The sequence below is a fragment of the Notolepis coatsorum genome (genome assembly GCF_963971535.1).
Source record: "Notolepis coatsorum genome assembly, chromosome: 17".
In the NCBI taxonomy this organism is placed as follows: Eukaryota; Metazoa; Chordata; class Actinopteri; order Aulopiformes; family Paralepididae; genus Notolepis; species Notolepis coatsorum.
In genome coordinates, this window is record NC_140181.1 from 16,237,255 (window position 1) to 16,253,220 (window position 15,966).

The 15,966-nt window shown below is 45.8% G+C and overlaps 1 protein-coding gene across 1 annotated transcript in view; it reads right to left on the reverse strand.

Moving 5' to 3' along the window:
* Positions 1–4,546: 4,546 nt before the first annotated feature.
* commd7 (COMM domain containing 7) overlaps positions 4,547–15,966 on the reverse strand; it is a 28,086-nt gene continuing 16,666 nt past the window's right edge. The window contains exons 7-9 of the mRNA XM_084333299.1: positions 12,011–12,060; positions 11,791–11,839; positions 4,547–4,755 (exon numbers count right to left, since the gene is read on the reverse strand). Coding sequence (XP_084189425.1) covers positions 4,679–4,755; positions 11,791–11,839; positions 12,011–12,060 — 176 coding nt within the window. The 3' untranslated portion in view covers positions 4,547–4,678. The remainder of the gene's footprint in view (positions 4,756–11,790; positions 11,840–12,010; positions 12,061–15,966) is intronic.

Consider the following 15,966-nt stretch of genomic DNA (forward strand, 5'->3'; position numbering starts at 1 on the left):
CAGACAACAGGTAAACCCATAGACTGTAAACTCACTTCTGGCTGCTGTTCTGATGGCATCATAGTTATAACTAACAGACCAGTAGACACAAATTATATGAAGGGTAATTGTTGTATATTTGCGGTTAGATAGTTACATACCCCTGCACATTCTCTGTATGCTATACACAGTATTCTGACACTTCTGTTTTTGAGCGGTGGCCCTACTGCGTTTGTACATGACCTCAGAGATTTCTCGGGTTTCGAATCCAACTGTTGAGCGCCATACCCGAGATTTATCGGGTTTAGATCCTTCGATTTTTTTCCTTTGATCCCCATTATTATTATTTTTTTTATTGATCTTTTTCCCCCTCCTTTTTCCTCAGATTTTCTCCCATCCCAATGTTAGTCGTTATGCCAATTCCCAATCCCCTTCCTGGTCGCTGCGCACTTACCCCCCACAGTCGGTCTGGGAGAGTGGAGGCTATCACATGCTTCCTCCGACACACGTCCAGCCAATCAACCGCTTCTTTTCACCTGGCAGCGCGGACTCTCACTGAGAAGGTGTAACGTGTGGAAGGATCACACTACCCCCCTTAGATCCTATCCGCGCTGAGCAGGCGCCCCGACCGAACTGTAGGAGTCGCTGTTTACAACGACCCGGACCCACCCCGCCAGCTTTCCCACCCTCTAATACTGCCAATTGTATTAGTGTGAACGGCCAGCCAAGCTGGTGACAACGCCGGAGTTGTGAGCTGGATTCGAACAGGCGAATCCAGCGTCTCCGGCGTTGGTGACGAACGCAATCTCCGCTACGCCACCTGACCGCCCCCTTTGATCCCCATTCTAAACACTCGCACAGACCTGTCTGTGTCTCCCTGGCACCACTGCCTACATTAAAATTGCAATTACGATCGAATCCCGCCCGGTGGCAGTATCACCTACCTTTTGAACTGGGGCTCTAGTCTCTGGGTATCTCTCTCTCTGTGCTCTCTCTCTGTGCAACCCCTCCCCCTCAAAGTGAATCAGCACAGAGCAATCTGTCGGAGGTCCGATTGCCTGAACCTATTGTTTCCTGTATTTTAGCCGTGCCCAATGCACACGAATAATTGCGATCGTGATGGGATTATTCATTTTGGAGTACCTTCGGACTAAGGTAAGGTCTATTTTACCGAACCTAAAACATGCTTTTGTATCGATCACAGCGGCGTCTTTTACCGAACCTAAAACATGCTTTTGGTAACGATGCAGTTTCGTAAAATGACCCCTCCCCCTTGATGATTTTGTGAAGAAACATCTATATATGGTATATACCTGATTTGGAAATAATATAGGTTTCAGGCGAGCAACCCGAACGATTTGGGCATATGCATATAACACGTCATCTAGAAAAAGACTGGATTATTTTGAAAAGGGGCGATGTGTAGCGTGGAATAGCGCACAAACTAAAGTATGTAGAAATGAACTGGTTTGTCAGTGTTGGACTATAAACAATGCCTGTCAAATGAGCCATACTATTGTCTCCATAGCTATAATACAGAACACACGATGGGTCCGCAAACATCGCGAAAATGGTCAATAACGCTGGCGCCATTGAATAAAGATGGGAAAACAGCGTGGCAGTCAATGAGTTAAAAGGGAATGTTCACCGCAAAGAGACATTAAACTCATTTACCAGATTGAGGCATAACGGATTCATTCCCTCTACCTGACTGTGCCAAAGCCATCTCTGCTAATAAGAGGTATGGGCGGTGCAGGATGCTAGTTGACATGTAGCTCTACTACCCTCACTCCATTTTTAAAAGAACTACAAGAATGGAGTTTCCCCGATACCTACAGTAGATCATCTCTCGTTCAGCATCCCACTCTCTCTCTCGCCAGGCAATGGAGTAACCAGGACTAAAAGCTCGGCCCTCCCCTCCTTGGCCATTTGCCATGCCCTCTGTCTTTCAGTCAGCCCTTGGTAATACGTAGCACTGCACGTCACACAGGTGGCCAATCCGCAGAGCAGAGGGGGCGGGGTATGAGGCGGAGCGGGGGAATGAAATTAAATGCACACCTAAAGCTTTAGGGGGGTGGGGGGTGAAGTAATGAGTCTGAAAATATCACAGACCCCGTTGATCTTTGTCTAGGATTATTATAATTATCTTGATATTGTTTGTTTACTTACACTTGTATATAGTTGTTCGATCATTGGTTCTCGCACAGGAAATGATGAAAAATGTACATCGCTTTTGACTCGTTCCCTGTCCTTGAAGACGTTTTTCATAGTAATGGTCGGTACTTAAGATGGCAGCGGGGTTCCCCCCCCTGAGGGGGACGTGCAGAGAGGAAGTCAATGAGGGCAGGTTTAACGACTAATGAAAGTGTGTGTTTGGTAGGAGTGACAACCTTTGACCCGCATTGTCTGATGCCCGCCTTTTGTGGCTCAGTGTACCTTTGTAAAGCGGGACGCTGGAGCTTAAAGTTAGTCAGTTGTAGTTTAGTTTAGTTATATCTCTGGCCTGATGATAAATACAAGAGAGACCCAGAGTGGAAATCCCCTAAAATAGTTGTTCTGTATCTAGTTATCTACACAGGGAAAAGAGGCAACATTAAATTGGCACATTAAACAGCACCAAAAAACAATGCCGATTTTATTTTGCACATAATCTCAACACAAAATAATTTACAATAACTCTAAAGCATTTTGCACACATTCATTTAGTTTGACTAAATGAGTTTGGACATCATGCATCCTACAGGATTACCTTAGGGCCAACAATTGAATAACTATAACGCCTGAAGCTGGTAAGAGTTGAGAAACCAGCACCAGTGAGGTCAAGAGACTTTATCTCAATGTGCAAAAAGTGGACTAAAAAGTGCATGAAAAAGGCTCAGAGAAGCCAGTAGAATCCTTGCACATTAATTTGGGGAATGCTGTCAGAAATCTTACGTCACAGAAACTCAAGTCTGAGTCAAGTCTCAAGTCACAGAAACTCATTGATTGATTGATTGATTGAAAAGTTTATTAACAGATTGCAGAATGGGTACAGTACAGTACAGCTCAATACATACAATTGTTAAGGGGATGCAGACCAGAGAAAGACTTTCGACTTGTTTACATCAGGGTCCTCAAGTGTGAGTCAAGTCTCAAGTCACAGAAACTCAAGTCTGAGTCAAGTCTCAAGTCACAGAAACTCAAGTCTGAGTCAAGTCACAGAAACTCAAGTCTGAGTCAAGTCTCAAGTCACAGAAACTCAAGTCTGAGTCAAGTCACAGAAACTCAAGTCTGAGTCAAGTCTCAAGTCACAGAAACTCAAGTCTGAGTCAAGTCACAGAAACTCAAGTCTGAGTCAAGTCCTTAGTCACAGAAACTCAAGTGTGAGTCAAGTCTCAAGTCACAGAAACTCAAGTCTGAGTCAAGTCACAGAAACTCAAGTCAGAGTCAAGTCTCAAGTCACAGAAACTCAAGTCTGAGTCAAGTCACAGAAACTCAAGTCTGAGTCAAGTCTCAAGTCACAGAAACTCAAGTCTGAGTCAAGTCACAGAAACTCAAGTCTGAGTCAAGTCTCAAGTCACAGAAACTCAAGTCTGAGTCAAGTCACAGAAATTCAAGTCTGAGTCAAGTCTCAAGTCACAGAAACTCAAGTCAGAGTCAAGTCACAGAAACTCAAGTCTGAGTCAAGTCTCAAGTCACAGAAACTCAAGTCTGAGTCAAGTCACAGAAACTCAAGTCTGAGTCAAGTCTCAAGTCACAGAAACTCAAGTCTGAGTCAAGTCTCAAGTCACAGAAACTCAAGTCTGAGTCAAGTCACAGAAACTCAAGTCTGAGTCAAGTCACAGAAACTCAAGTCTGAGTCAAGTCTCAAGTCACAGAAACTCAAGTCTGAGTCAAGTCACAGAAACTCAAGTCTGAGTCAAGTCCTTCGTCACAGAGGGTTGAGTCAAAGTCACGTCACAAGTCACACCTGGACCTGAGTCCTGCAGGATCCTCACCGTGTTCCAGACCGTTCCTACTGAACCATCATTTAATCATTTATTTGGAAAGTTCTCTCGTTTGCCAATATCGATGCCGACAGGAAATAAACGGGGGGTTCAAGCTGGGAATTATTTTAAAATTCGATTTGTTTATGCAAATATCGTTTGGTCTCAAAAAAACATCCCCTTGTTTATTTCCCCTCTCTAAGTGTATTGAGAGGGATCCAGATGCGATTTTCAATTAGTAATCGAATAGTTCCCAGTGACTATCCAATAGTAATTTTGTCCCAAGTTCAAGCTGTTCCAATGCAATTTCACTGAAACGCTCTATAGCTTTCAACGAGCAGTAGCCATGGTTACATCATCCACAGAACATTCAGTTCCCAAAATCCTATTATGTGAAACCATATGTGAAAGGGTTTAAGGTTAAGTAATATTTTGACAATTGTGCTCTTCACTGTGTCTTAAAGAGGTCCTGGTAGTGATGGATAATTTCCTCATAAATACTTAATGAAAACCCACACAATGACCACCAACTTTATTCCCCACATGAGAAAGAAGTTGCAAGAATACCACTGCATCCGAATCTTTCATTTTCAGACATTTATTATTAATAGACGAGGACATAAATGTACAGTATGGGTATAAATGACTCCGGAATGTTCTGAGATTCCATCTCCACACACACACACACACACAAGCGCACGTACACGCACACACACACACACGCACACACACACTCAGGTGAAGCAGTCCATGCTGGCCTTGGCTCTCTCCATCTCGTGTAGAAAGTTGTAAAACTGCGGGAGCGTCAACTCTGGAGGAGATCAAAGAAAAAGAAAAAACAACCAATTTACACCATAAGTACTCTGTACGTCATCGAAACCGCCTCCCACACTGTACATTGGAATACTGACAAAGCCATACTTGGTCATTTACTGTACAACTGGGTTAGGACATTTGTAGGGGCCAGTTTCGAATTGCAGTCTCCCGTAGGTGTTCTTTGAGAGTGTTTTTGAAAGTGGGTAGTGATTCACATTCCTTTACAGCTTTGGGTAGGGCGTTCCACATTGATGTGGCATAATGTGTGTTCTCAGCCTGGCGAGACCTTGGAGACCCTGTGTGTTCTCAGCCTGGCTAGGCCTTGGGAGACCCTGTGTGTTCTCAGCCTGGCGAGACCTTGGAGACCCTGTGTGTTCTCAGCCTGGCGAGACCTTGTAGACCCTGTGTGTTCTCAGCCTGGCGAGACCTTGTAGACCCTGTGTGTTCTCAGCCTGGCGAGACCTTGTAGACCCTGTGTGTTCTCAGCCTGGCTAGGCCTTGTAGACCCTGTGTGTTCTCAGCCTGGCTAGGCCTTGTAGACCCTGTGTGTTCTCAGCCTGGCTAGGCCTTGTAGACCCTGTGTGTTCTCAGCCTGGCTAGGCCTTGTAGACCCTGTGTGTTCTCAGCCTGGCTAGGCCTTGGAGACCCTGTGTGTTCTCAGCCTGGTGAGACCTTGGAGACCCTGTGTGTTCTCAGCCTGGCGAGACCTTGGAGACCCTGTGTGTTCTCAGCCTGGCGAGACCTTGGAGACCCTGTGTGTTCTCAGCCTGGCGAGACCTTGGAGACCCTGTGTGTTCTCAGCCTGGCGAGACCTTGGAGACCCTGTGTGTTCTCAGCCTGGCGAGACCTTGGAGACCCTGTGTGTTCTCAGCCTGGCGAGACCTTGGAGACCCTGTGTGTTCTCAGCCTGGCGAGACCTTGGAGACCCGGTGTGTTCTCAGCCTGGCGAGACCTTGGAGACCCTGTGTGTTCTCAGCCTGGCGAGACCTCCGTCGTGTTCCTCAGATGGAGGGTGTGACGGCCATCCCCACTCCGCTTTCCACCATGTCGCTCTGCCTCTCCTCCCTGAGGGGGGCGCTGTGGTGGGCAGAGTTACACTGTGGTGGGCTGAGTTACACTGTGGTGAGCGGAGTTGGACGGCCCGTCAGCCCTAAATTGCTGTGCGACTGGGCTGGGTGGCCCAGGTGTATGATAGGCAGCAATGGCTGCCGTTCACTCTCCTCTCACCTGGCTTCTACACTCTCTCTCTTTCCCTGGTTTTCTTCACACCTCTACACCCTTCTTCATTTCCACTCATCCACACATGCTTTTACACACAACTGATCTGCTAATCTCATTAACAACACTGGCGCCGCTCTGATGGCTGCCTTTCTGATCGCTCCGACGAGACTGTGCTTTATTTTGTTAATTTTTATAGTATTAGGAGTTTTATTTGCACCAACTGTTGGTGCATTATATGTGTATGACCGTCAGTCAATCATTGACATTGGATTAAGAAAAACTTACCGTTTGGATTGCTCTCTGGATCGGATCGCTGAACAGCAGAAATGGCCCGCCGAGATCCTTTGTTATGCCGGCCATGGCCAAGACGCCAAGAAGCCGCCGCGAAGACGAGGAAAGAGAGCCGGGGTCCGGAACAGACTGAGGTCCAAACGACACAGAACCACATTGCCCAGCATATTGTTGGCCAATGTGCAATCGATAGGAAACAAATTGGACGACATCAGAGCAAGGATCCAATTCCAGAGGGACATTCGGGATTGTAACGTCCTCTGTTTCACAGAAACTTGGCTGAGTCCAGATGTCCCGAACCACGCAATAGAACCGGCAGACCATTTCTTCGTTCTCCGCAAAGACCGGACGGCAGAAGAGTCATTAAAGAAGAAAGGAGGCGGCATTGCCTTCATGATAAACAAGGAGTGGTGCGATGTAGGCAACACAAAGGAAATGTCTAACCACTGCTCCCCAGACCTGGAGTTTATCACGATAAAATGTCGACCCTTCTTCCTCCCAAGAGAGTTAACGTCCATCATCCTCATCGGAGTGTACATTCCACCACACGCGAACACTGGGGTCGCACTTTCAAAACTTCACGACGAGGTAAACAAACTCCAGACAGCTAATGTTGACGCTGCCATTTTGGTCTTGGGGGATTTCAACAGCGCGCGTCTTAAAAAGGTGCTGCCGAATTTCTATCAGCATGTGACCTGTCCCACCAGAGGCGAGAACATATTAGACCATGTATACTCGCAATTTAAGAATGGGTACAAGTCACAGGCTCTTAGTCCATTCGGTAAAAGCGATCACGCCGCCATCTTTCTTTTGCCGAAGTACAGACAGAGTCTCAAGCGAACGCCGGTGGTCTCGCGAGAGGTTAAGCGTTGGGCCGTGACGTCAGTGGAGTCACTCCAAGCAGTGCTGGGAAGCACAGAATGGAGTGTATTCCGTGATAACACAGCCAATATTAACGAATACACCGAAACGGTGATTGACTATGTCTGTACTCAGGTAGAAGTAATAATCCCCTCCACCAAAATTAATATCTACCCAAATCAAAAGCCCTGGGTAGACAAATCCGTCCGTGAGGCTCTGAAAGTGCGCACATCAGCATACAACACCGGGCTGGTGACAGGCAACATGGAAGAACACAAGATGGCAAGATACAACGTCAGGAGAGCAGTAATAGAGGCAAAACGGCGTTACAGGGATAAAGTTGAACTTCAGTTTGAACAGGCTGACTCTAGAGGCATGTGGCAGGGCCTCAGAACAATGACAGACTACAAAGGAACCCCCCTCAAACTGAACAGTGACATCTCCTTAGCAAATGATCTCAACTCCTTCTATGCGAGGTTTGAGGCTGTGAATAACAACACCAGCCTACAAACCACGGCAATGGGGGGGGGGGGGTCTGCTGATGGAGACTCAGTGTTCAGGGTAACAGAGCATGAGGTGAGACGGATCTTTAAAAAAGTGGATATCAGGAAGGCAGCAGGACCGGACGGCATCCCCGGCCGCGTCCTAAAAGTCTGTGCCGACCAACTGGCCCCGGTATTCACTGACATCTTCAACCTGTCCTTGGAACAGGCCGTCATCCCCACCTGTCTGAAGAAGTCCACCATCATCCCTGTACCCAAAAAATCTACGCCCGCTTGCCTCAACGACTACCGCCCTGTAGCCCTCACCTCCATAGCCATGAAGTGCTTTGAGAAGCTAGTGAAGGGCTACATCTGTTCCTCCCTCCCCATCAACCTGGACCCTCTGCAATTTGCATATCGCCCCAACAGGTCCACGGAGGACGCCATAGCCCATGTGCTGCACACAGCAGCATCACATCTGGACAAGAGGCAGGGGAACTATGTGAGAATGCTGTTCATCGACTACAGCTCAGCATTCAATACCATAGTCCCCTCCAAACTCATAGCCAAGCTCAGGGACCTGGGCTTGAACTATGACCTGTGCCAGTGGGTCCTGGACTTCCTGACGGGCAGACCCCAGGTGGTAAGAGCCGGCAACTGCACCTCCTCATCCATCACGCTCAACATAGGGGCCCCCCAGGGCTGTGTTCTGAGCCCCCTCCTCTACTCCCTGTACACACATGACTGCGTAGCACAGCGGAACAACAACACCATCATCAAATTTGCTGATGACACAGTAGTGGTGGGCCTGATCTCTGCCAACGACGAAAGGGCCTACCTGGAAGAGGTAGAGAACCTGTCACAGTGGTGTCAGGAGAACTGCCTCTCCCTGAACGTCAGCAAAACAAAAGAGATGATTGTGGACTTCAGGAGGTCGGGGGTCAAGGACTACAGCCCCCTCAGCATCGACGGGGCACCAGTTGAGAGAGTGAACAGTTTCAAGTACCTCGGAGCCCACATATCCGAGGACTTGACATGGACCACACACATTGACAGTGTTGTGAAGAAGGCACGACAACGCCTCTACTTCCTCAGGCGCCTAAGGAAGTTCCAAGTCAGTCAGAAGATCCTTAGGAACTTCTACTCATGTACAATAGAGAGCATCCTGACCGGCAACATCACCTCCTGGTTTGGGAATAGCACTGCACAAGACCGTAGCAGACTACAAAGAGTGACACGTTCAGCCGAACGCACAATTAGAGGGGGGCTTCCCACCCTCCAGAACATTTACAACAAGCGGTGCAAGGGGAAGGCTAAGAGAATTATTAAGGACTCGAGCCACCCGAACAACTGCCTCTTTGAACTGCTGCCGTCAGGCAAGCGATACCGGAGTCTTATGGCGAGCACAGAAAGACTCAGAAGGAGCTTCTATCCCCAGGCCATCAGGCTGCTAAACGAACAATAATCGCTAAACGAACAATAATCACTATGCAACAACCATCAAATGCACACAGCACACACACCCACACGCACACACTCACTCAAACAACAACACACTGCAGCACCCACTCTCCACACTTTAGATCACACAAACACACTTACACTTTATATTTATTGATAAAGGATTTGCACTACAACTCGTACACCTACTGTGAATTGTACCTAAACTGCACCTCGTCCATTTATGCCTTGCACTATATAGTATTGTATATTAGTACACTGCACAGTATTGTATATTGTATGGTAACTACGTCTACGAACATTGTACATATGTCTAAACTGAACACTGTGACCTCTTTTTTTACTTCTAATTTTTACTATGTTTTTATTTCATACTTACCTTGTCATGCACAGTCTCTGGAGCGCAACAGTAAGAAGCATTTTGTACAAAAGTATTCTGTACTTCTGTATGACAACTATTAAAGAAACTTGAAACTTGAAACACACATCCCACGACGAGGTCATTTGGTTTTTGTTTAATTATTTTGTTTAAATAAATAATTTTAATTGATCATTTTGGCGTGTGGTCGCAGAAGTTTTGTGTAGTCACATGTTTTTCGCAGGGACTACATTTTGTGTAACCTAAAGGGTAAATTTAAATAGCAGATTTTATCCAAAGCGCTTTACAATTTTTTGTTCCTCACATTCACTCACACACCAACGGCAGAGGCAACCATACATGGTGCTGCCAACCTGCTCATCGGGAGCAATTGGGGGTTAATTGTCTTGCTCAAGGACACTTTGACATGCTGCCCGGGAATCGAACCGGGGACCTTTGCGATTACCAGATGACTGTTCTGACATCCTGAGCCACTGTCACCCCCTACCTTCTTCTCAGTGGGGTAAGAGTAGTAGTTTAGTGCTAGTTTAGTAGTAGTTTAGTGCCTACTTATAGGTAAGTGGCTTTGAATATGGGTTCCATATGTGAAGGATTTTAGTCAGACTCCCTCAATGGGAGTTATTGGAGCGGGGTTGGCTGTTCCTGTGGGTCACCTCCTGGGTGAGTACCTGTTGGGTAATATGGCGATTAATGGTGATTGCCCGTTTGTTGGGCAGGATGTTCTCAACCGAATACTAAACATGGTAGCTCTAGCTTGTTTTGGCTTAGGCAGAGCTTCGGTGTTGTGTTGTGGCATCTTGGTTTGTCGCTTGCCCATTGCCTGTGGTAGGAATAGAATTGATTAAAAGAAGGAGAGACCTCAGGCGGCTGGGTGGCGCAGCGGACATTGCGCTCGTCGTCACCAACGCAAGAGACACACCGTCTCGAATCCGGCTGTCAGCGTTGCCTCCGGCTTGGGCCGGCCGTCATACTGACTCAATTGGCGGAGTCGGCGGGAGGGGAGTCGATGGGTGGTAGTCTGGTCGTTGTAAACAGCGACTCCTACAGGTCGGTCAGGGGGCGCCTGCACAGCAAAGACAGGAAATGGCGGGGGCAGTGTGAGCCTCCCACACGTTACACCTCGCCAATGAGAGTCCGCGCTGGCAGGTGAACAGAAGTCACTGGCTGCCTCCACATGTATCGGAGGGGACATGTGATGGGCTTCTATCCTCCCTACGACCAACCAGTGGGGGGCACATGCGAGCAACGATCAGGACAGGGGAGGGAGAATTGGCACGAGAGGAAAATTGGGATGGGAGAAAAATCACAGAAAAAGGAGGAGAAAAAGTAGGTAAAAAAAAGAAGGAGATACCCGCCTTCTTTTAAAAAGCCTTTAAACCTTGTGACGACTAATACATGTATTGTTTAACCTATTGAAACCGGGAAACACATTTGTGTGTATATGAAGGCTATAAGATAGTCAAAAGAGACCCTCTCTCCTCTCCACTCTCTCTCCACGAGTGCAACATAGATAAAGTTAATGAGGCATCATAGCCGTTGCCCGGATTCCCCCGGTCAGCTTGGAAAGAGGAGGCGTTCCTAATATGTTGCGCTCAATGTAAGCTGTGTATTCAACACGTCGGGCACAACAACAGGGGACGGAAGAAGCCGCGAGATACGATACACACGTGCATTCCTAACAAGCAAGGCCTCGTACATACTTGCAGGTGGTAAAGGATTCATTTTGGATAGCTTAGCGGTTGGTGGTTTTCACGGCTCTCGTCTATGGAATGTTCCGCGGTTGCCAGTCTTAGTGCTACTAGTGTTGTCATGGCAACAGAGGCCACAGAATAGTGTAGTTGTATTTCTTCCAGCATGGCGGGCCTTGGTGGCCTTTAACCACCAAGAAAACGCCGGGGCATTGTTCAAACTGGAGGGGCATTTGAAGGCAAGGCATACTGTATCAAAGTTCTATAACAAATCTTTTTGGTTAATCGGGTTAACCGCACTACCGTCAAGAAAACTACTATCGCACTCATAACGTAGCCTGAAGGGCTTCTATGATCCTCTCGTTCACTAAACAAATTATCATAATTACCATCATAACCATAATCATGTTTTCCATTGTATTAGTCAAATACATAAGGAAATCGGTTCAGTTTATTGAAGATATAATAATGAAAAACGCACGTCTGCTGAATCAGTGCCATTGACATAAACAAAACCAGCCAGCTATAGTCCAATACCTGCGTCATTTCCAATAAACCCATCCCAGTGAGCTGTGCTTGTGATTAGGCTGATCTTCCCAGATGTAACGACTACCGATCTGCCAACAACAACAACAACAGAGACTCACCCATATAGACGTTCTCGGTGGAATTTCCCTTCCTGATGACCAATTTCAGCTGAAAGAGGAGAGTTGATATTCAAACAGATTGACTTTATTTTCTAATTGTGTGTGTATGTGCATTCGACACAGATGTGTGTGTGTGTGTGTGTGTGTGTGTGCAATTGTGCATGTGCAAGCATGTATGTGTGTGTGTGTGTGCGTATGGCGCTGCACCATCTCGTCATACCTGTAGAAAGATGTTGCTAACCTTCTGAAACTCACTGGTGCCAACGGTTACTGTGGAGAAAGACACACCGTATTCAAACCACAAGATACCCAAGTTTCATGTTTTCAAGTTTTTTATTATTTGTCACATATAAAATACATGTACTTTACGGTAAAATGCTTGGTTCTGTATGAGCCCCTGAGAGTGTGCTTCATACAGTAAAAAAGTAAGTAAAAGAGGAATATACAATATACAATCTAAAGTACAACCTAAGTACAATCTAAGTACAATGAGTAAAAATGAGTAAACAATGAGGTACAAATGCAGACAATGAGGTACAAAACTTTAAGGTAAGGCGCAAATGCAAATGAGGTATGGATGTAGTGCAAATCTCTTTAATAAATAGATAAATATAATGTAGTGTTAAAGTGTCTAAAGTGAGTGTCAAGGTGAGTGTTTGTTTAAAAGTGAGTGTGTGCATGTGGAGGATGTGTGTGAGTGAATGAGTGTAGATGATGGGTTGTTATTACATAGAGTCATTGAGCATCCTGATGGCCTTGGGGGACAGAAGCTCCTTCTGAGTCTCTCTCATATGTTGGTAGAAATACTTCTAACACACACTGTCACACAGTTCTTCACCCAGGCTGAGCCCAGCCCTGCTTCACACTCACACATCATTCACATCTGGGAGCTGCCCAGGACAACCACAGTCAGACACTGCTGAGCAGCTACACTGGAGCAGTTGGGGCTTACTGTAAGTGCCTTGCTCAAGGGAAATTAAACAGTGGATGTTGAGGGAGGGGGAGGGGAGAGCATTGCTTCTCCCTCGCCGGATTTCCCCCCTGGTCCAGAAATCGAACCGGTGACCTTTCTTTAACCTTTAGGCCCCACAGCTTATTGTCATTATACACTAGAGTACAGATGAGAGCTGGGGGGATAAACACTTTCTCCAGTTTAGCAGCTGGGGGCAGCTTTCTGTATTTGTTATCTATGTGAGAGTGCCTCGCGGTTCTACGCACAAGGTGACTCACATTCCTGACAGAGCGCTCTGAATGTAAAGTAAGTAAACTTTTTAAAAAAAAATTTACGTGACAAAAAAAAGACAGCAATTAAATTACAAAAAAAGTGTAGCCTAGCAGTGTAGCCTAGTTCCCAACAGTCACGAAATACACTCCCAAAACGATCCCAACAGGGCTTTTGAGGTGATGAAATCACTGCGCCCAGGCAGCAGTGGTTCAGCAAAAAATAATTCCGAGTATATGTGCTTAGAAAACGAAAATGTCTAATTTTTAATTTGTTTCCCCACATGGTAAATACACAGGTCACAACATGTTTACAGGAACGTTTTGGAGTTGTATTTGGAGTGTATTTCGTGACTGTTGGGAACTAGGCTACACTGGCACACCTACTTCCAGTGAATGACGCTAAGCTAGGCTAAAGGCGCGGCTGTTCCCTAAGCCTAATGCATGCACAGAGAAGAAAAGGGTATGTATCTGCTTGTCTAACTCCAGGATAGATGGAAAATAAGCAAATTTCCCAAAAAGTTGGCTTGTTCCTTTAAGAGTAAGAGTAATTACAACTATTCACAGGTCGGGATGAAAACCTTTTATCCAAAGCGCTTTACAATTTGTTCCTCACATTTTTACCCATTCACTCACACACCGACGGCGGAGGCAACCATGCAAGGTGCCGACCTGCCCATCGGGAGCAGTTAGGGGTTAAGTGTCTTGCTCAAGGACACTTCGACACACTGCCTGGGAGGAGCGGGAATCGAACCGGGAACATCCGGATTACCAGATGACTGCTCTACCTCCTGAGCCACTGTCAGATTGAGATGTCTTATACTACTTACATACGCCTACTGGATTGCGTCCACTGAGGGAGGTGCTGTAATTATAATTATTACCCACAGCATCTGTAATTTTAACAATAAACAAGTTCCAGTTGCAAGCTTGAAGACAGCGTGTGGGATCTTCTCTCCACAAGTCTGGACGGTAAAATAATTGGAGCAAATGACTGTTCTCCACCAAACTCAAGAGGTCATCTGATAATAGCGATCCAGTTCCAACCAACCATTCATCTCCGTCATGTAACATTGGCAGCAGTGTAGATTATGATATTTTACATCGGGTCGTTTGAGGGGAAATCACAGAGATCCCTTGTTTCATATAAAGGGTCTTCTGAAATTACACAAATAGCATATGAATATTATATTACAAGAATTTCCCCCAATAGAACTAATCCAAATAGTAAATGGACTGCATTTATGTAACGTTTTTATCCAAAGCGCTTTACAACTTACACCTTACATTCACTCACACATTCATTCACATGCCGATGGCGGAGGCAACCATGCATACAATCTAATTCAAATAGGGCTATAGTCAGTGAATGTTTAAAGAAATAGCCAGCACTCGCATAAATATCCTTTTGCTACTTTTTATTAAACACGGGCAGCGATCATATTCACTGAACCTCCGGTCAATGGTCTCCGACTACACACCCTCAAGACCCCTACGCTCTGCATCTTCTGGCCGCCTGAGACCCACTTCTATCTGAGCTCTGGGGGGTCATCATCAAGGAGAAGCAGGCTATTCTCTATCCTAGCTCCACAATGATGGAACGAACTTCCCACCAGTCAGGACAGCCGAAACCAGACGAATTTTCCGCTGTCGACTAAAATCTTCTTAAGAACTTTGAAAGAACAAACTTAAGAAAGCATGAACGCGTGTTCTTAAACAACCCAAGTGTTCTCAGCTGCGCTCCCTTGAATGAAGTTCTTAAAATTGAACATGCATTTTCATACACGTGAATTTGCATACATAAACGCCCCGCCAGCTCCTTATAAGAGCACGCAGGACCGTGTGCAGAGTCCCCCCCCATACCCCCCAGGGAACGTGAAAGCAATTTGCGACTGATCAAAATTAGATTAGATTCAAATGCATTGTCATTTTTATAGCACAGGTATAGTACAACGAAAATAAGTTTGGAGTGCAAATGTAACAGTAAAGTGCAATAGTAATATACACTTTGTAAGTCATACTGGCCAGCAGTGTAACTAGTAAGAGTAGGTACGGGATAGGTACAGATATATAGTATCTAAAGATATGTAAAGGGGATTATATGTAGGTATGTGCAGACAGAGGTGGATATAGGCTGTCAAAGTTAACGCGGTATTAACGCGTTATCGCCCGATTCTATTGATGCCACTATTTTTTTTAACTCACGATTACTCACTCAAACTTTTTTTTTTTTTTTTTACTAGACTTCACTCAGGTGTATTATTGATGCTCTCATTGATACTATGTTTGTTTCTGAAGTGTGTGTGTGTGTGTGTGTGTGTGTGTGTGTGTGTGTGTGTGTGTGTGTGTGTGTGTGTGTGTGTGTGTGTGTGTGTGTGTGTGTGTGTGTGTGTGTGTGTGTGTGTGTGTGAGATAGAGAGAGAGAGAGAGAGGGGGGTGAGAGAGATGAGGAAAAGGCAAGAGAGAAAGAGAGCTGGGAGAGTGTGTGTGTGAGAGAGGGGGGGGTGTGATTACTCAGCTTTTGTGTGGGTGAACAAGTTCCTAATGTTTTCTTTCCCCTATTATTTCATGCACACTTTATTCATTGTTTTAAATTATTATTTTCTTTTAAGTTATTTTGTGCATCACTCAGTTTTGAATTTGATGCAAATTTGCAATGCATTAGGGTCATCCTTTTGTGTTAAATGGCTGCATAAAGCAAGCATTTGTTGACATGCATGTTGATAAGAGTATTAAAACTTGGAACTTGAAAAAGATCCGTTTAAGGTAGAATTTTTTTTTAAATTAATTTGCGATTAATCGCGAGTTAACTATGGACAATCATGCGATTAATCGAGTTAAATATTTTAATCGATTGACAGCACTAATATATACAGGGCCGCCTCAGGGGGTGTGCGAGCAGTGCGGTCGCACAGGGCCTCGCGGGAAGCGAGGCCCCCCTTCCCGCGAGGCCCT